Genomic DNA, 20,798 nt, shown 5'->3' with positions numbered 1-20,798 from the left:
TTTTTTTTTTTTTTTTTTTTTTTTTTTTTTTTTTTTTTTTTTTTGAGGCGGAGTCTCGCTCTGTCGCCCGGACTGGAGTGCAGTGGCCGGATCTCAGCTCACTGCAAGCTCCGCCTCCCGGGTTTACGCCATTCTCCTGCCTCAGCCTCCCGAGTAGCTGGGACTATACAGGTGCCCGCCACCTCGCCCGGCTAGTTTTTGTATTTTTAGTAGAGACGGGGTTTCACAGTGTTAGCCAGGATGGTCTCGATCTCCTGACCTCGTGATCCACCCGTCTCGGCCTCCCAAAGTGCTGGGATTACAGGCTTGAGCCACCGCGCCCGGCCCGATAGGCTATTTTCTTAAGCAGTATCTGGGGAAGTAAAACTCATGTAGTATTTTTGTCAATGATTTTTTTTTTAAAAAAGGGAGCTACCTACTATAGTATATGTCCTCTTTTCTTCCTTGCCCTGCCAGTTATGCTTTAGATTTATTATGCTGATAATTATGTTCTTCTCATTATTAAAAGAGGAAACAAACCATTTGATATAATGGGAAAAGCATAGCCTTTATAGCTGAGTTTTTTAAATAAATTCTAGTTCCACTATGAATTTACTGTGCAACTTTGGGTAAATACTTTAGCCTCTTGTTTTTTTAATCTGTCAAATGTTAAACCAACTGCTTTGCAGTATTGTGAAGATTGCACACAATACATTCTGGCTGCTAGTATAGTTTATAATTATTACGTTGTATACAGCTTATGTTAAGGAGAACTTGTGACAACTGGATAAACATTTTTCAACATTACTTTGTCAGGTAATTATCAGGGACTTGTGAGATTAATAACTGCTTGTTCAGTCACCAGGAAGAAATAAGACTTTTAACTCAAAAATAAAGCTAATTAAATACTTTTTAATTTTTTTATGTTTTAGGGACAGGATCTTGCTGTGTTGCCCTCAAACAGCTGGGCTCAAGCGATCCTACTACCTCAGCCTCCCAAGTAGCTGGGACTACAGGCGTGTGTAGAAAATAAGACTGATATTTTTATTAACAGATTTTTCTTTTATATTTGTGCATGTTAAGAGACATTAGTTTTTTTATAAATAACCATGCTGTGGAGTGGCATTTATAGTCAATCTGGAACTTGTGTTTGATTGAAGAAGAAACCAGGTAAACTTCATCAAAAAGTGACATTTTTTTTATGTGGATCTCTATCTTAGTGTTAGCAGTAATTGATTTGCCCTGTATTATGTTTCTGATGAATAATTCTTTACCTCAACTATAATTGTTTTCAGCCCAAATCTAGACAATATAATAGTTCAGAGATAGTAGTAACAATTCAGAATTAGGTTGCCACCACTAAATTCATTCTACTTTTTATAAAAATCAAAACTTTGAAAGATATCTTAGGAAATTAAAGGGTTTTTTCTTCCATTTCTTTTTCTTTCTTTCTTTTAAAGTTTTTTTCCCCCCTTTGACTGAAATGTGGAATAAACATATTTGTAAATTTTACTTATTTTAGGATGGCAGTATAACACATCAGATTTCTAGGCCTAATCCTCCAAATTTTGGTCCAGGCTTTGTCAGTAAGTATAAATCTAATAAGTTAATGTTTTCTGGGGATTGCTTGTCTGCACTCTGTGTGTGCTGTTCTAAACCTGAAGTGAGTGTAGGTATACCAGTTCAAGCCCAGGTGCCCTCCTGTGTTACTAAACATCACTGCCCTATTAGGCAACTCTTCTTCAAGGCGTGTGTTTTCATTGCTTTTTTCACTGTGCATGAAGAATTATAGTTACAGAAAAGTATTTTAATTCAGAAAAACCATCTTCCCCATTCTCTTCAATATTGTTGTTGCTGTTTTTGTATATAAATTGGGCACTTTACAATCTGTAGAATTAAATCACGTTTTGCTCTAAGAACTGTCTTACTAAGTGACAAGGACACTAAATGGGAAAAACAAAGGGATTATACTTAGCAGTAAGTTGGGTTAGCAGCATGGTGTAAAGGTCAGGTATGCAAGGTGCCCCTGAATCCTTTCTAGTTATTTGCAGGGGTCCCAAGGTGGTTCAGGATAGTGTTTAAAGTTCTCCCCAAACTGAACCTTTCTGAAATCTTCAGACTGTTTAGCTAACTTTTTTTTCACCATTATTTTTCATTTTGCTCACCTCTGCTCTCCTGGTTCCAGAAACCAGAAAGGCTTTCCTTGCGGTAGGTCTCATTCTACCAGAAGCAGAACTTCTGAAATCTTGTGAAAAAGCCTGTTCTTAAAAAATGCCCTTCAAATTTAGTAGACTAGATTTCAAGTTCATACATGTACTGGAACTTCTGGGTTTAGGAACAAACCCAAAGTCTGACCTTTTGCAATTCCCCCTACATTAATTGTTACTATAATTTGAATACATATTTGCATTAAAAACAAGTAAACAACTATACCAACTGGCTTTTTCTGGCTTTATTGTGCCCATTGGCTTTGGTTGGAATCTTAATGTATGACAATATTCTGTTATCATTGGTGTTATTTTCAGCGAATGTCCTTCTTAGAAATGTATTTATTCATTTCTTTGTCTTGTAGTGAGTCAAAAAGGTATATTCAGAATTTCACTACATACGATGACTTTTTTTTTTCCCCCTTGGACTTCGTGTCAATGAAGTAAAGTGCCCTTAAAGAATAAAGAAGAGAATATTGGTACAAAATGAAGAGATATAACCATTTGGGGAGAATTAATGGCAGTTGTAAAAGTAGAAAATATTTTGCTTGGTTAACTCTTCCCTCCCCTTATTTTAAAAAATATAAACTGCAAAATAATAATTACCAATGTTTTCAACTTACGGATTTCCTTTATAAGTCATAGACTTTCAATTATTCCCTTCTAAAACATTCTGGGTTCCCTTTCTCTCCATTTAGAATATTTTTTCGTTACTAAGAAGTAGGAAAGAACTTATAAACTCAGAAAAATTAACATGAGAAGTGATTTCCTAGTCTGTGCGCTAGACCTTAATGGGATACGTCTTTGTCTCTTCAAAATCTGTAAAGTTGTATTCATAAAATGCCTGTATACCTTAGTATGTAGTTTGGCTTGTGGGTTAGAGAATTTGTTTAGTAAAAAAAGAATTTCATTACATAAGTCCTCTGCTTTTCCAAGATTGGATTTATAATATTTATAAGGGCTAAGTTAACCAGCATCTTAAGAATATATATTCCTCAATTAAATATTTTTCTAAAATCTGATATTTTATTACATAATGGTCTAATATTTAGTATTGTGTTTTCAATTTCCTATTATATGGTCATGATGAAACTACTGCCTTACAAAATAGATTTGTGTAGCTTATTATAATGTTGGACCCTTTAGAAAATTAACACAACTGAATTTTAATTTTTCCTCAGATGATTCACAGCGTAAGCAGTATGAAGAGTGGCTCCAGGAGACCCAACAGCTGCTTCAAATGCAGCAGAAGTATCTTGAAGAACAAATTGGTGCTCATAGAAAATCTAAGAAGGCCCTTTCAGCTAAACAACGTACCGCCAAGAAAGCTGGGCGTGAATTTCCAGAGGAAGATGCAGAACAACTCAAGCATGTTACTGAACAGCAAAGCATGGTTCAGAAACAGCTAGAACAGGTAATAAATAGGTTTGCAAAATAGAAACTACCAACAATTAATGAGTAGAATGTTTTGGTATGTCATTCATTAGTGACTTTGACTAGTGATTTTTTTTGACTAGTAGTAAATGGCATTAAAAGTACATTGCCAAGAAGTGACAGCTCTGAGACCCCTTAGTAACTGCAGCCATAACAGCTCCAATCATTTACTTAGAGTGATGGTCACAGCACATACTCAATAAATGACACAACGGAGATTGAGTCTCATAATTTCAACTTCGAAGAACTATTTTCAGACTTGGTATAGTTAGAGACGTTGTTTTTTCTGCACTAAGAAATCACTGCAAAGACCATGTTCCTGTTATACATCATTGAGAGTATTCAACTTAACTGAGGACCGAGCTCATGAGGAGATACTGGGTTTAGTTGGGAATAAGAATTGTGGGCCCAGGAAGTATTTTTGTTTACTTGAAGTTGATATTATTATTATTTCTTAATGTTTTGGTCTTAAAATACATTGGTATATCTTACGTGAAGGACTCATTCTAGAACAATAAAATCCTTTTGCCATTATTTTCTGTTATAAACCAGATGTTTATCAGAATGTTCAAACTGAATAATATACTGGAAAAGAAGAAACACGTAAACATTTTATTTAAAATAAAACAATAATAGTGTACAAAATGGGTTCAGAGCTAACTCCTAGGTATATTTACCCAAGTAAATTAAAAACTTAGGTTCAGTTCAGGCACGGTGGCTCATACCTGTAGTTCCAGCACTTTGGGAGGCCGAGGTGGGTGGATCACTTGAGGTCAGGAGTTTGAGACCAGGCTGGCCAACATGGTGAAACCTTGTCTCTACTGAAAATACAAAAATTAGCTTAAGTATGGTGGCATGTGCCTGTAATCCCAGCTACTTGGGAGGCTGAGACAGGAGAATCCCTTGACCCAAGGAGTCAGAAGTTGTGGTGAGCCAAGCTTGTGCCACTGTACTCCAGCCTGGCAACAGAGCGAGACTCCATCTCAGAAAAAAAAAAAAAAAAAAAAAAAAAAAGATGTGAGTACTCTCTGTAATGAACACTGTAGGAAGCACTTCCACTTATGTTGTCTTATCTACAACTTTCTGAAGGAGTTAGTATTATCACCATTTTTTTTACAAACTGATTCATTGTAGAGGTTATAAACACTGTGTACATGTGGCCGGTCATGGTGGCTCACGCCTGTCATCCCAGCACTTTGGGAAGCCGAGGTGGACGGATCACCTGAGGCCAGGAGTTTGAGACCAGCCTGGCCAACATGGTGAAACTCATCTCTACTAAAAATGCAAAAAATTATCCAGGGATGGTGGCAGGCACCTGTAATCCCAGCTGCTTGGGAGGTTGGGGCAGGAGAATTGCTTGAACCCTTGAGGTGGAGGCTGTAGTGAGCCGAGATTGCACCATTGCACTCCAGCCTGGGCAACAAGAGTGAAACTGTCTCCAAAAAAAAAAAAAAATCCCAAAAAATACCCCCACTGTACATGTTTGCTCATAACTATTAGATTAGGGATTTGGACTCAGGTGTCTTATCTTCAAACCGCAGCTACCACAATAAGGTACCAACAATAAGGTGATTATAATTCCAATTGTTTAAAACTAGGATTATTCCAGAATGAAAGTTTTCTTTTCTCTTTAAATCTACTCTCTGGGTTCATGTTTACTGTAGGTTAATATTCTTGTAAAGATATGTTTAATAAAGTTTTTTTTTTTTTTTTAGCACTTTTATTGCCTTCTGGCATATTTGTACAAGGTCTTTTGATAAGGGCCAATTTTTGCATATCCATGGATCAAATCCTATTTAGAAGCTAATACTTGAAAAATGGGATACATCGTCTATTACATAGTTGCCAGAGATCCAGTGTAATCATATTAAGATAAGCAGTCGATGGTAGTGTTTTAAAAAGTATTATAAAATATCATGGGAAAGACATGGATGACCACCTTATATATCCCAGATGCTGTTAGAGGTGCTTTCTGTACTTTCTTACTACTTCACCAACCAATGGTAATTTCTCAGTTCTAACCAGTAAACTGGCCAGGAAAAATAAGAAAATAAAATAGGCGTTACACAACTGTTGAAGAAGAGATCAAACACCATTATTTGCAGAAAATATTGGTTTACCTGGGGAACCGAAGAAAATACTTTGAAAAATGATTAGAACTCCTGGGTTCAGCATATTAGCATATTTGTCTAAAAATTGAATGATGTTGAAAGATATACACATCATTTTGCATTCCTTCTTTCCCTAGCTTGCTGAATGAGATGGTGAGGTCCTCTGGAACATAGATTCCATTTTGATTGATATTTGGTCTGTAGTATTGAGCACATTGGAACACAAAGGTTTTTGGAATGAATTAATTGATATTACTCAGCTGTTATATTAAGGGACTTTTGCCAGGTGCAGTGGCCGGCGCCTGTAATCCCAGCACTTTGGGAGGCCGAGGTGGGCAGATCACAAGGTCAGGAGATTGAGAGCATCCTGGCTAACGTGGTGAAACCCCGTCTCTACTAAAAATACAAAAAATTAGCCAGGCATGATGGTGGGTGCCTGTAGTCCTATCTACTCGGGAGGCTGAGGCAGGAGAATGGCATGGACCTGGGAGGTGGAGCTTGCAGTAAGCTGAGGTCGTGCCACCGCATTCTAGCCTGGGCGACAGAGCGAGATTCCGTCTCAAAAAAAAAAAAAAAAAAAGAGACTATTTACAGACTATTCAAAATACTACCTCGGTGCTTGTGTAGATTTCAGAAATTACAATTTGAGTGTTAGCCGTTAAATTGAAAGTGTTGTATAAACTTAGTCTTTTTCATCTGGGCGGGTGGTGTGATACTCATGCTAGTAATTCATCTTGTCTTAAAATGTTGTACAATTTATATATTTAAGAAATGAAATCTTAACATATTTAAATGATTCAAGTTTGAGTTAAGTCTGTTATTCTAACTATGTATTGATGTAATTTCTAGGACATCAAAATTAGCTGCTTGTGTAACTTTTTATTGTATATTTTTGATGTATAGTATAAATAGTATATATGAGTTTCACCGTAAGATTTTAATACTTATTTTACAAAACCGTTTTTGATATTTCATATGTGAAGCACTTTTACAGATAACTTTATAAAAATCCTATTGTTAAAGATTGATAGTCGTTAGTTAAGGCTCATCAGTTCAATTTTTTTGTGACTTTTGCAGTTACCCAAGCAAAATATGTTTGCTTCTACAGGGCCAAACTGCCCTCTATATAACCTCAACCAAAGTCATCAGCCAGTGTTTTACTTCAATACCTGTGCTGTATATAAATGAGTAATGAGGCATTTTGTTATTCCAGATTCGTAAACAACAGAAAGAACATGCTGAATTGATTGAAGATTATCGGATCAAACAGCAGCAACAGCAGCAGCAGTGTGCGATGGCCCCACCTACCATGATGCCCAGTGTCCAGCCCCAGCCACCCCTAATTCCAGGTGCCACTCCACCCACCATGAGCCAACCCTCCTTTCCCATGGTGCCACAGCAGCTTCAGCACCAGCAGCACACAACAGTTATTTCTGGCCATACCAGTCCTGTTAGAATGCCTAATTTACCTGGATGGCAACCCAACACTGCTCCTGCCCACCTGCCCCTCAATCCTCCTAGAATTCAACCCCCAATTGCCCAGTTACCAATAAAAACTTGTACACCAGCGCCAGGGACAGTCTCAAATGCAAATCCACAGACTGGACCACCACCTCGGGTAGAATTTGATGACAACAATCCCTTTAGTGAAAGTTTTCAAGAACGGGAACGTAAGGAACGTTTACGAGAACAGCAAGAGAGACAACGGATCCAACTCATGCAAGAGGTAGATAGACAAAGAGCTTTGCAGCAGAGGATGGAAATGGAGCAGCATGGCATGGTGGGCTCTGAGATAAGTAGTAGTAGGACATCTGTGTCCCAGATTCCCTTCTACAGTTCCGACTTACCTTGCGATTTTATGCAACCTCCAAGACCCCTTCAGCAGTCTCCACAACACCAACAGCAAATGGGACAGGTTTTACAGCAACAGAATATACAACAAGGATCGATTAATTCACCCTCCACCCAAACTTTCATGCAGACTAATGAGCGAAGGCAGGTAGGACCTCCTTCATTTGTTCCTGAGTCACCATCAATCCCTGTTGGAAGCCCAAATTTTTCTTCTGTTAAGCAAGGACATGGAAATCTTTCTGGGACCGGCTTCCACCAGTCTCCAGTGAGGCCTTCTTTTACACCTGCTTTACCAGCAGCACCTCCGGTAGCTAATAGCAGTCTCCCATGTGGCCAAGATTCTACTATAACCCATGGACACAGTTACCCGGCATCAACCCAATCACTCATTCAGTTGTATTCTGATATAATCCCAGAGGAAAAAGGGAAAAAGAAAAGAACAAGAAAAAAGAAAAGAGATGATGATGCAGAATCCACCAAGGCTCCATCAACTCCCCATTCAGATATAACTGCTCCACCGACTCCAAGCATCTCAGAAACTACCTCTACTCCTGCAGTGAGCACACCCAGTGAGCTTCCTCAACAGGCCGACCAAGAGTCGGTGGAACCAGTCGGCCCATCCACTCCCAGTATGGCAGCAGGCCAGCTATGTACAGAAGTAGAGAACAAACTGCCCAATAGTGATTTCTCACAAGCAGCTCCAAATCAACAGACTTATGCAAATTCAGAAGTAGATAAGCTCTCCGTGGAAACCCCTGCCAAAACAGAAGAGATAAAACTGGAAAAGCCTGAGACAGAGTCATGCCCGGGCCAAGAGGAGCCTAAATTGGAGGAACAGAGTGGTAGTAAGGTAGAAGGAAATGCTGCAGCCTGTCCTGTCTCCTCAGCACAGAGTCCTCCCCATTCTGTTGGGGCCCCTGCTGCCAAAGGAGACTCAGGGAATGAACTTCTGAAACACTTGTTGAAAAATAAAAAGTCATCTTCTCTTTTGAATCAAAAACCTGAGGGCAATATTTGTTCAGAAGATGACTGTACAAAGGATAATAAACTAGCTGAGAAGCAGAACCCAGCTGAAGGACTGGTAAGTGTAAATGATAAAAATGACAACTTTTTTCTTTTGTTTTAAATTATACTTACAGCAGATTAGTACCAACAACTATATTTCCACATTATTCTACAACCTTTTTATTCTAAAGGACCGTTTCTTATTTTATCTTTTCTACCTCTCTGGAACCCATGTTTTTACTTATATCTAAACTATATTAAATAATAATTTGTTTACTGTTTTTTAAAAAGCAAAGACATGTATGGCATTTCATATGTAACGTGATGTGTAGCAACTGGTTGATATGACTAAAGCAAAGTAAGTACATGTCTATGTACTTTATTGTAAATAAGTGATTAATTTCCATTAACCTCTTTAAAATACAGAGGATAGCCCATGCACCCCTATGAGTACCCTTGGCACTCTTAGGGATACCACGCTGGGAACCTGTTGTGCTACAGTGTTGTATTGATACTTAATGTAATGTTACATGTAGATACTATTTTGTAGTTTTCCATGTATCAATTTTCTATCAGTTTTAAGTTATTAACATTGAATTTGCTTTTTTTTTTTTTCATTTCTATGAAGAGCTAACTCGTAAATATACCTTTACAAGAATCCCTCCCCTTTATTTCAGTTAACTTCATTAAGATATTTCCAAAACTGGAGTTTCTGAGGCATGGGAATTGGTCTGTTGAATAGCTCTTGCCTGTTTACCTTTCAGAACGTCTAGTGCCATTACCAGTGCATGCATAAAGCTGTCCCCAGAGAGCTTCTCAAATTGGATTTTATTTTCATATTTTAATTAAGGGTGGAGTGGTATATTTAGTCGTCCAGTTTTTTCATTTTAAGATTGTTAATGAAGCTCATCTTTTTTGCAAGTGTTGCTCTTTTTCTTGCCTTTGACCATTCAGTAAAGATTGAGTGTTGACTTAATAGACCTGTGTAATTATTGTTAAATTTTAGCAGTTATGCTTTTACAGTTATTTGTCACCAGTAAATATAGCCAACTCTCCAGCACAGTCCCCATCCACTTTCTCTAAGACATCTTATACCCGGAGGAGTCTTGAATAACTTGCAGTCTTCTGTCTTTTTACCCTTCTATGTATACCACATGCTGCTGCTTCTGCCTCTTCTGTTCTCCTTTCTTATATATGTCTGGCCAATATATTTTTATCTTTTAAAACACAGTTCTTGAATCATCTTTTTCCAGATGCCTTTCTCACCTCTTCCAATCTCAAATATGTGTTGATGCCCATGTTCTCACATAGCAATTTCTGTTGTACCATTCAACATTATTTAAATAGCTCCTTGAAGGATGTAGACTACATTTTGAGCATGTTTATATTAAAATTCGTGCTGTATAAGAATGTGTAATGCTGTGGGGAACAACCACATGTCAAGTTTAAAAATGTAGGCCCCCCCCAATTAAAGTGTGATTTAAATAAATAAGTATATATGTATGTACACAGTTATTTAAGTCTATATATATACACATAGATGATTAAGACATTTTTAGGTTCTTGCCCCTCAAAGTGGGGTCCTTGGGGATCCGCAGCATCCACATTGGGTGGGAGCTTTGTAACATGCAGTCTCCCGCCACAGACCTGCTTCTTAGAACGTGAGACTTAGCAGGATCCCCAGGTGACTCCTGTGCATCTGAAGGTGGAGAAGTACTGCTGTGGGCCAGTGATTCTCAAAGTTAAAGTGTGAGGATCATCAGCAGGGCTTGTTAAACCAAGATTGCTGGGCCCCAGCATTTCTGACTCTGTTGGTGTGGGTGGGACCAGATAATCTGGGTTTCTAAACCAGTTCTAGATGCTGCTTCCGCCCAGTAAATGGAGACTCCCCTTGAGAGCCACAGAACTAGCCTGCAGATGAGTAGTCTGAGCCTGCTTTTGCCTCCCTCCATGAGCTAAGAATGGCTTTTACATTTTTAAATGGTTGAAAAAAAATCTAAGGAAGAGTAGTATTTTGTGACACATAAAAATTACACAAAATTCAGACGTGTCCGTGAATTTTAAAAGTTTTATTTGAGCACAGCCAAGCTCGTTTTTGTATGAATTGTTTATAGCTGCTTTTGAAGTACAAGGGCAGAGTTGAGTAATTATGCCAGGGGCTATATGGCCTACAAAGGCTTACAATATTTACCATCTGGCTCTTTACATAAAAATGTTGCCATCCATGTGCTAAACTATTTAGAATATAACTGGAAACTAATTTTCAGAACCCTCAAAGATTCAATGCAGAATTCGTTACAGTAAGTTCAGCTACTATAATTGTCTATAGCAAAGGATTGCTGTTAAATTTAGAAATAATGGAGCCTGAAAATATTCCTGTATTTTAAGGTATGGATAGAACTACCCTTAAAGGCCTTTTTAGGGCTTGGCTTATTCTCACTTTGTAATGATAAATGTAAAGAAGAGGTTTATTTGTTATCATCTAGGTTCTCTCCCATTGACTTTAAGTATGTGGCCATTATTTTTCAGTCAAATATAGTTGTGAACTAATTTGAAGAAACGCTGTTTTTTCTTTTTATTGTTGTGTGGTGCTGTCTGTTCTCTCACCTAAGATGCATAGGCTATAAAGCTTTTCTGGAGCCTGTGAATTGTTTCAGCATACCTCGTATTTCACTAGTTCCTAAGGGGAAACAAAAATAACTCACCAAGACCACTATGCAGAGGCTCCTACAGCCATCTACAAGCATCTCCTTCCCTTCTGGAGTCAGTAAGCAGGAATAAGGGGCTCCAGCCCCGGGGAGGTCAGCATGAGGGGTAATGCTTTGCCAGAAAGGGCTATGGCCTTACTAATGAGTTCTGCTCTTTCCTCAAGCTTTGCAGCTTACTGATTTCCATACTTGAGAATAATGTTTGAAGAAAAGGATGATATTTTCGGAAAACCAGCATTTGACACCACTCTATCTTCCCTCCTTATTTAATTTTTAGTGGCATGTTAGGATGGTGCGTCATAGCTTGGCATTGAAGTAGCATGAACTAAAAACCAAATGTGCAGATTGTTCACTTATTTTTTACCCTTTCCAATTACATTAGCAAACTTTGGGGGCTCAAATGCAAGGTGGTTTTGGATGTGGCAACCAGTTGCCAAAAACAGATGGAGGAAGTGAAACCAAGAAACAGCGAAGCAAACGGACTCAGAGGACGGGTGAGAAAGCAGCACCTCGCTCAAAGAAAAGGAAAAAGGACGAAGAGGAGAAACAAGCTATGTACTCTAGCACCGATACATTTACCCACTTGAAACAGGTGAGGGTGAGTCATTTAGAGCAGCCCCTTTAAAAAGTCAAGGATATAGGCCGGGCGCGGTGGCTCATGTCTGTAATCCCAGCACTTTGGGAGACTGAGGCAGGTGGATCACTTGAGGCATGAATTTGAGACCAACATGGCGAAACCCCATCTCTACTAAAAATACAAACATTTACTGGGCGTCGTGGCACACGCCTATAATCCCAGCTACTTGGAAGGCTGAGGCATGAGAATTGCTTGAGCCCGGGAGGCAGAGGTTGCGGTGAGCCGAAATTGTGCCACTGCACTCCAGCCTGGGTGACAGAATGAGAGTCTGTCTCCAAAAAAAAAAAAAAAAAAAATTCAAGGACACGAGAGATCAAATGCTAAAAGACATCTGAACAAGGAACGTAGTAGACTGTTTCCAAGCAGAATTGCACCATATCCTATTGGCACCTGAAATTGATGGTAATACAAATAGATTGATAGGTGATAGTCAAGATTTTCTTATGTTCATAAGGAGCAGCCTCAGTACCCAGAAAAATCTGTCCTCAGTACTTTATTGTGACTCTGGATCCAAAGAAACGCACTGTAAATTCTATTCTTACACCTCTGTAGTTGTCACAGAAGGTGGGAGACAGTCGCTAACAGTGCTGTTGGTGGTACTCAGCCTCGGTTTATGCCCCCGTGCTTGCTGAGCAAAGATAAGAAGTGTGTTTTTCTTGTTAGACACCTGGCAGCGTCCATTTAGTACAAAGCTTATTTTTAAGTCTCAAAGGCCTGTAGTCTCTCTCACTTATTCCAGCATTTTGATACTTGAAAATTTTAAGTCTCATTTTTCTGAAGCCTTATTAAGCAAAGTTGCTTCGGGTCTTAGAAAGTTGAGCTACACTGAGTCCCTTTTATCATGTACATTACTCTTAAATGTGTTTTTTAATAGCAGCTCTCTCTGCTCCCTCTAATGGAACCAATCATTGGAGTGAACTTTGCGCACTTTCTTCCTTATGGCAGTGGCCAATTTAATAGTGGGAATCGACTTCTAGGAACTTTTGGCAGTGCTACCCTGGAAGGGGTTTCGGACTACTATTCTCAGTTGATCTACAAGGTATGTTTCTCTGCCAAGGTGTTGTCTTGTTTCATCTTTGGGTAACATGTCAGAATTGATAGAGCTTGTCTTGTTTTTGTATCTAGTTTACATCTACTCTTCCGAGTTTTATTAAAACAAGTTCAGCTACAGGGTTACAATTTTACCTGAAGTATTTCTAGCATAAACATTTGAAGTTTTTTTATAGGTAAGAATACAAATTGCAAGAAATATCTATTATGTACTTCCATGGTAATGGAAATCCTTATTTCCTTATAACCTTTATTAACTCCTAAAATGAATTCAAAATCATTATAAATGGTGGGGATTTTTAAAAAGCAGTTAGTATTTTACCTTGAAAAATGAAATTAAACAATTTTAAATGTATCTCATCTAATGATTTAGGTATTACACCTAATTCCTAGACTATTGTAGGTTTATTTTATTTTATTTTTTTATTTTTGAGACAGGGTCTTGCTCTGTCACCCAGGCCAGATTGCAGTGGTGCAATCTCAGCTCACTGCAATCTCTGCCTCCCAAATTTAACCAATTCTAGTGCCTCAACCTACCAAGTAGCTGGGACTACAGGCATGCACCACCACGCCCTGAGGTCAGGGCTGCAGTGAGCATGATCGCACCACTGCCCTCCAGCTTGGGTGACAGAGCAAGTCTCTGTCTCCAAAAAAAATAAAAACCTATCTTAACTCTTACAAGTGTCTTTTCTTCTGGCATAAGCTGTTCTCCAACCTTACTTTATCATCCTCATGAAATTCTTTATCTTTGCAAAATTTGTAATTTCACCTTGCACTTGATTGGCATGGTGTTATTGGTAGATTCCAAGTCTCTCCTTGAGAAACCAATCAGTAAATGACAACTTGGTGGTAACGGTAAAGCTGGGAGAGGTGTCTGAAGAGGAACTACATTAATGATTTTGTTACTTTAGTATTACTACTGTTGCTTCTTTTAAAGGTCTTAGTCAATCCAGTTTCTCATATCTCAGATGTGAGTTGTATTACAAGTTTAAGACCAGAAATTCTTAAGTTTTTCGTAGAACTGGAACGTATCTTAATAATAACTTAAAGGAAATTTTGATAATTTTTTGCAACTTATCGATTGCATTTTAAAGTTATCCTTCACTAGCTATAACCATGAAACTTGAAGAATTGCATAAATAAAGTCAGGTATAAAGGAAATTAGTTTCTTAATTTCAGAGCTTAAGTAGTCAAGTTGGATAAAGTAAGCAAGTTGGTATGTCCATAAAATCACAAGAATCTGTTCCACTAAGAAGCCTCCTGGCCTTGTATGTGTCATTTTTCTTGGTGTGCAAGGTACCTCTTGATTACATTTCTGTAGCCTTGCTTCTATGTGCATAAAATTCACAGAACTAAGTTTTAGCAAGGTCATTGCATATTTCCTCAGTAGCATGTAATTTAAATTTTTTGGTCTCCTGCAGCAGAATAATTTAAGTAATCCTCCAACACCCCCTGCCTCTCTTCCTCCTACACCACCTCCTATGGCTTGTCAGAAGATGGCCAATGGTTTTGCAACAACTGAAGAACTTGCTGGAAAAGCTGGAGTGTTAGTGAGCCATGAAGGTATGATTATAGCCTCCAAATTTCACACCTCGGAGAAATGTACCTCTGCCAGTTGTGTATTGTGAAATGGCAATAGAATTGTAAAGTTCTACCTATTTATCAATGTTGACTAAATATATTTATGGTTTTGTGTTTTTGCTTTTCCAGTTACCAAAACTCTAGGACCTAAACCATTTCAGCTGCCCTTCAGACCCCAGGATGACTTGTTGGCCCGAGCTCTTGCTCAGGGCCCCAAGACAGTTGATGTGCCAGCCTCCCTCCCAACACCACCTCACAACAATCAGGAAGAATTAAGGTACAGGTTATTTTTTTTCTCAAATAATTCTTAATTATTTCTTTTTTTAAAAAAAGTATGTATGTGGCATAATGTCTTTAGGAATAGCATGTAAAAATATTTGAGGAGTAAAATTTGGTGAATCTTCAGGATTTAAAGTTTATAAGACATTGTTACCGTTAAACATAATTAGTTTGCATTTTTTAAAGCTTACATCATATAGAGAGTTACATGACAATAATCTAATAGACATTAAGGCAGTGGAAAATCTCCATGCAACATATTTCAGAGATCATTGTCCTTTAAAGGCTATTAATGTGATTTAGTGTTGTTTGTAGGTGTCTAAAATGAAAGAGCAGAAGTTGCTGATATCAGAGAATGCTGTTGTGGAAGAGAGTTTAAGAACTGTCTGGGGTTTAACCTCTTTGTGTCAGTTCTTTAACTGTAAGATTCTCATTGGGGAGAATCAAGTTCCCTTAGTAGATAATTGCTGCCCAACTCTTTAGATCCAGAGGATTCTTATGACAATATCAAATAATTCTCTCTTTAGAAAATCTGCCCACTACCCTCTATTTGATCAGACATTTATTTAACCTAAGTCCCTACTTTATTAATGGGGAAACTGTGGACCAAAGTGGAGAATAATCTGTCCAGATTAGGATCCAGGTCCCCTTTCTACTGTACCTCAGCAGGTCAGCCTTTCTTGGGTCTCCTGCGTGACAGCAACTTCTCTGCATGAGGAGTGGGAGACAGCAGCTCCACAGGGTTGTTCTGTGACTCTTAGTCTGAGACCTCACAATTGCCCTGGTAGAGTCGAACTTGAACTCAGTAGGAGGGACCAGTCTTTTGTTTTTCTCACCTCACTTAAATCAGTTAAGAAAAACAAGGGCTGATGAAGTCAATGGCCAAGCTTTCTCCCATCTTGCCGGTGTAAAGAGCAGCAGTAGGACGGCTATTTTCCTGGTCATGTGTGTGCAGTAGGACGGCTGTTTTCCTGCTCAGGTGTGTGCAGTAGGACGGCTGTTTTCCTGGTCAGGTGTGCGCAGTAGGATGGCTGTTTTCCCAGTCAGGTGTGTGCAGTAGGACGGCTGTTTTCCCGGTCACATGTGCGCAGTAGGACGGCTGTTTTCCTGGTCAGGCGTGTGCAGTAGGACGGCTGTTTTCCTGGTCAGGTGTGTGCAGGTGTGACCATTGCATATGTGCTTGGACTGCTGTTTCCTTTTTAAAATCTTTTTAAAGTCTTCCTTTTTTGTTAAATCCAACCAGCAGCTCTTTCCTTTTCAAGCTACAGGAGTGCTGCCCTAGGCTCAACGATCTGGGATTTTGAAAAGGTGCTTTGATGCTTTCTATGTTATATGCTAAGCAGAACGTCTTCCTCTTTGGCAGGTCTTCAGACTTTGGTGCTGAAGCTTTGGTTAAAAGGAAGCATACCATTTCGATTATTTTGTAGCTAAATATTGTTCTTGTATGTTCTTCCCAGTGTGACTCTGAGCTGATTCATTTGCTGTGCATCGTACAGGTGCTGCTGCCAGAGTGTCCTTACAGCTGTACTCATAGATGTCAGCAGGGTTGGCACAGGAAGCCCCCACGGGTGGATTTGCACACTTTGATGGTGTGTTTATTTTTTTCAGGATACAGGATCACTGTGGTGATCGAGACACTCCTGACAGTTTTGTTCCCTCGTCGTCTCCTGAGAGTGTGGTTGGGGTAGAAGTGAGCCGGTACCCAGATCTGTCATTGGTCAAGGAGGAGCCTCCAGAACCGGTGCCGTCCCCCATCATTCCCATCCTTCCTAGCACTGCGGGGAAAAGTAAGACAAACACTTAACCTTATCATTTCCCTTTACACTATGCCAGTTTACCAATGTAAATATTTTGATTTTGAAAATCCATTATTAACACTTTTTTCCTCTTTCTTAAGGTTCTGAATCAAGAAGGAATGACATCAAAACTGAGCCAGGCACTTTATATTTTGCATCACCTTTTGGTTCTTCCCCAAATGGTCCCAGATCGGGTCTTATATCTGTAGCAATTACTCTGCATCCTACAGCTGCTGAGGTAAAAGATTAAATGACTTCTTAAACAGTATGTCCCCAATTTTAAAAGATGGGTCAGGTGTCTACCGTGAAACACACACAACAGGATCACTGAGGATGAAGGGTCAGAGAGCAGGGCTGATGCTCACTGCAGACCTCCCACCTGCCTTTGAGTGCCATCCTTTGTCACTGAACTGGTCTCAGCCTACGTCAAGTAAAAAGGGAAATTAGAGCTCACATTTTCTTATTAAAGGACGTATACTTCAGAGAACTCTTTTTTTTTTTTTTTTTTTTTTAAATAGAGACACGGTCTCCCTCTGTTACCCAGGCTGGAGTGCAGTGGCACAGTCATAGATCACTGCAGCCTCAAACTTCCTGGGCTGAAGTCATCCTTCTGCTTTAGCCTCTTCAGTAGCTAGGACTACAAGTGTGAGCCGTCATGTCCAGCTCAGAGAAAAACTTCTTTATAACCGTTAACAGAGAAGAAAATTAATGAAAAAGAACTTTATCAACAATAACAGTTTTGCGGAAGCAATAGAAATGTTCCTCAAGTAGCATCTGCTTGTATCAGACACTAGTAATTTGCTGAGGATTTTTTATTTTTTTAACTCTGAATTCTGTGAAGACATTTCAGTAGAGACCAAACTAAAGTCCAGTGATGTGGTATTTTGGTTATCAACAAAATACAGCAATAGCAAGACCTTTGTCTGTTCTTATGGGTTTTATCACATTTGGCCAGAGCTGGAGGGAAGCCCCTGGAAGTAAGCTTTCTGACCACCTGTGGGAACTGACGGGCCTGTCAGATGTTACAATACCTAAAATAGTTTAATGTGTTCCTAGATATTTCATGTTAATTGGAATCCCTTTTTGAGGATTTCTGTGCATAAATTTTGATTTTTTTGGATATTGGTTCGTTGGAGCTAATTTTTTTCCTGAGACTCTTTGAGTCTAAATAAAATTTGTTGGATTTTCTTAGAATCTATGTATCATGCAAAGAGGATTTATCCTAAGTGTGTGTTTTTCTTCAGTGGCTCACTGTTGCCTTCTGGGTGAATAACACAGCATTTGCATTTGGTTTTAGAACATTAGTAGTGTTGTGGCTGCGTTTTCCGACCTTCTTCACGTCCGAATCCCTAACAGCTATGAGGTTAGCAATGCTCCAGATGTCCCATCCATGGGTTTGGTCAGTAGCCACAGAATCAACCCGGGTTTGGAGTATCGACAGCATTTACTTCTCCGTGGGCCTCCGCCAGGATCTGCAAACCCTCCCAGATTAGTGAGCTCTTACCGGCTGAAGCAGCCTAATGTACCATTTCCTCCAACAAGCAATGGTGAGCTAATGAGCTTTTTGTTAACCCCATATCCATTCCTGATTCAAAAGTTAACCTTACTCTTTGAGATATCGATTATCTTTTAACTGTGGACAGGTAACATGCTGGTGTGTAGTCCTTGGTGAACTCACCATGTGTGGGTGTTCTGTTTTCTGTGGTGTGATTTGACCTCTGGTGCTTTGGCCTGTGTATTCTGTCATGCTGTCACCATGTGGGTGCCAGCCATCTGCGCAGGCTGCCAGAAGAAGCCTGTGATGGGCTTGCCCTCGAGCAACTTTTGTTCTTCCTGCCTCCCAGCCCCCATCCTGCTGCGCCTGGCCACCTGGTACAGATGGAGCTGGCGACCTGACGTGGGTTGTTTCCCATTCTCCACTTTCCATCCTCACCTCCCTCTTGGTTTACCTCTGCACCAGCTCTACAGGGCCCTTCTCTTCCCACACAGGTGTTCATGCCTCCCATCTCTGAGAACAGAACGGAACAACTTCCTCAGACCGACCACGATGTCGCTTTCCTTCCTGCCTTGCTGGCAGTCTTACGAGCATGCTCAGTCCAGGCCCTGGCTTCCTCCTCTTGGCTTCTAGCTGTTTCTGTCACTTTTTCCCTGCTCTTTTTTGCCTTCACACTACACCTGAATGATGCTTTCTAATTCCTGAGTCCTTATTTACCTTCTTATCCTTGGCCTTGGCTCTTTCCTCATTTCTGACTCTGTAAGTCACACTTATTTAAGACTCTTACACATTTATCATTGTATCTTTCATAAAATGTTTTTTTACCATCTTAACCTGCAAGCAAAAGTAATACCTGTTTCCCCCTCTGTCTTACTTTGCACTTAGACTGAATAGTAATCTCTCTTGGTGACTTAGTTTAATGAGATTCTTCTTTTATACTGCCGTTGTTTTCCCAGCTATTTGAGAATAGGCATGTTTCTTTATTTTGGCCCCAGTGTCAGATAATCGATTCTGTAACCATTGCTTAAAAGATAAGTTTTTTTTATTAATTAAAGAATAATGTAAAGTTCATGAACCATGTTGTAATGAGTTGATGTTACATAATTTTTCACCATGTGCCACCTTGTGTCATCAGTCAGTTTTAATTACTAACAAAAGTTGATTGCCTTTAGGTCTTTCTGGATATAAGGATTCTAGTCATGGTATTGCAGAAAGCGCAGCACTCAGACCACAGTGGTGTTGTCATTGTAAAGTGGTTATTCTTGGAAGTGGTGTGCGGAAATCTTTCAAAGATCTGACCCTTTTGAACAAGGTACTTTGCTATTCCTTTTATGACCCCACCTCCCACCTCCAGCGAAATTGTCCTTGGCAGCGTCTCTTCCAACATCAGAGAGAGACACCACTTATGGTGGTGCGATGGACACATGTTCCTGGTGGTGGCATCAGCATATGTTAGACGTGCTTGAGCTGAACACCAAAGACCTACAAGAGGCTGTTAAATGGAATATTTTGAGGACTACATATTTTAAATAGAGTGAACTGTGGACCACATAGTTTGGTTCTGTATGTTTATTTTCTCCCTAGCTAAATCATCACATGCTAAATATTGGGACACAGTTTTCTTTCTACTATTAAGATAAAGAACCACTGTCACTTTTGAATATAACGTAAAAACAGTGTATAGATCCTGTTTTTATTAAATTTTGACTTGTTGAGATTCCCACACATTTCTCTTTGCTTTTCAGGATTCCCGAGAAAGCACCAAGCGGGTAGAGAAGGACATTGTCTTTTGTAGTAATAACTGCTTTATTCTTTATTCATCAACTGCACAAGCAAAAAACTCAGAAAACAAGGTGAGATGAGGATAATCTCAGCTGATAATAATGTATAACAAGTGATTTCTGTTCTGGGCATGTGGGAGTGAATAAACAGATGTGTCCCTGCCTTCATGGAGCTCTGTGTGGGAAATCTAAGGCAGATGCTGTCATGGCAGAGGAGAAGGTGTGGAGAGCCTTGAGTCATGCTGCCCTTTCAACTTAGTTATTTGACAAAAGTGGGCAGAGTTACGTTTTAAAAGTTAAATAAATAGAACACTAATATTAAAATCTTTAATTTTACCAGTTTCATATTTTTTTTGAGACAGTCTCGTTCTGTCCCACAGGCTGGAGGGCAATGGCACATCTTGGCTCACTGCAGCCTCCGCCTCCCGATTCAAGCGATTCTCCTGCCTCAGCCTCCCGAGTAGCTGGGATTACAGGTGTGCGCCACCATGCCCAGCTAATTTTTCTATTTTTAGTGGAGATGGGGTTTCACCACATTGGCCAGGCTGGTCTCAACTCCTGACCTTGTGTCCACCCACCTCGGCTTCCCAAAGTGCTGGGATTGCAGGTGTGAGCCACCACACCTAGCCGTAAATATCTTAATATTTTAAAATTACTTCTATTGATGTTACCGCGATAGGAAAACATGTTCAAAGGTAAAATTTAAGACTATTTGTGTGCATTTTAAGAGAAAACATTTTGCTCATAGTATGGTGAAAGAGGTCTGCTTTACTTGATTTTGTGTAATTTGAGTGTGTCCAACTGAATAGTTGGCACAAATGATATGTTCATAATCACGTTTTGAAGGAAACTTTTACTTTACATTATTACTGCCAGTCAGTCCT

General features: G+C 39.5%; 1 protein-coding gene across 7 annotated transcripts in view; it reads left to right on the top strand.

Annotated features, from left to right (window-relative positions):
• Positions 1 to 20,798, top strand: part of KMT2C (lysine methyltransferase 2C) — a 230,332-nt gene that overhangs the window by 194,503 nt on the left and 15,031 nt on the right. For 4 of the 7 annotated variants that reach the window (XM_026447023.1, XM_026447019.1, XM_026447024.1 and 1 more), the window contains exons 40-51: positions 1,502 to 1,565; positions 3,368 to 3,600; positions 6,945 to 8,663; positions 11,678 to 11,887; positions 12,807 to 12,971; positions 14,404 to 14,545; positions 14,693 to 14,840; positions 16,451 to 16,629; positions 16,740 to 16,876; positions 17,936 to 18,185; positions 19,306 to 19,445; positions 19,879 to 19,986. In XM_026447023.1, coding sequence (XP_026302808.1) covers positions 1,502 to 1,565; positions 3,368 to 3,600; positions 6,945 to 8,663; positions 11,678 to 11,887; positions 12,807 to 12,971; positions 14,404 to 14,545; positions 14,693 to 14,840; positions 16,451 to 16,629; positions 16,740 to 16,876; positions 17,936 to 18,185; positions 19,306 to 19,445; positions 19,879 to 19,986 — 3,495 coding nt within the window. The remainder of the gene's footprint in view (positions 1 to 1,501; positions 1,566 to 3,367; positions 3,601 to 6,944; positions 8,664 to 11,677; positions 11,888 to 12,806; positions 12,972 to 14,403; positions 14,546 to 14,692; positions 14,841 to 16,450; positions 16,630 to 16,739; positions 16,877 to 17,935; positions 18,186 to 19,305; positions 19,446 to 19,878; positions 19,987 to 20,798) is intronic. The other 3 variants (XM_026447021.1, XM_026447022.1, XM_023225526.2) reach the window with 3 other exon arrangements.

The sequence above is a fragment of the Piliocolobus tephrosceles genome, chromosome 8 (genome assembly GCF_002776525.5).
Source record: "Piliocolobus tephrosceles isolate RC106 chromosome 8, ASM277652v3, whole genome shotgun sequence".
NCBI lineage: Eukaryota > Metazoa > Chordata > Mammalia > Primates > Cercopithecidae > Piliocolobus > Piliocolobus tephrosceles.
The sequence above is the reverse complement of the archived record's forward strand: the minus strand, read 5'-3'. Positions and strand labels throughout refer to the sequence as shown.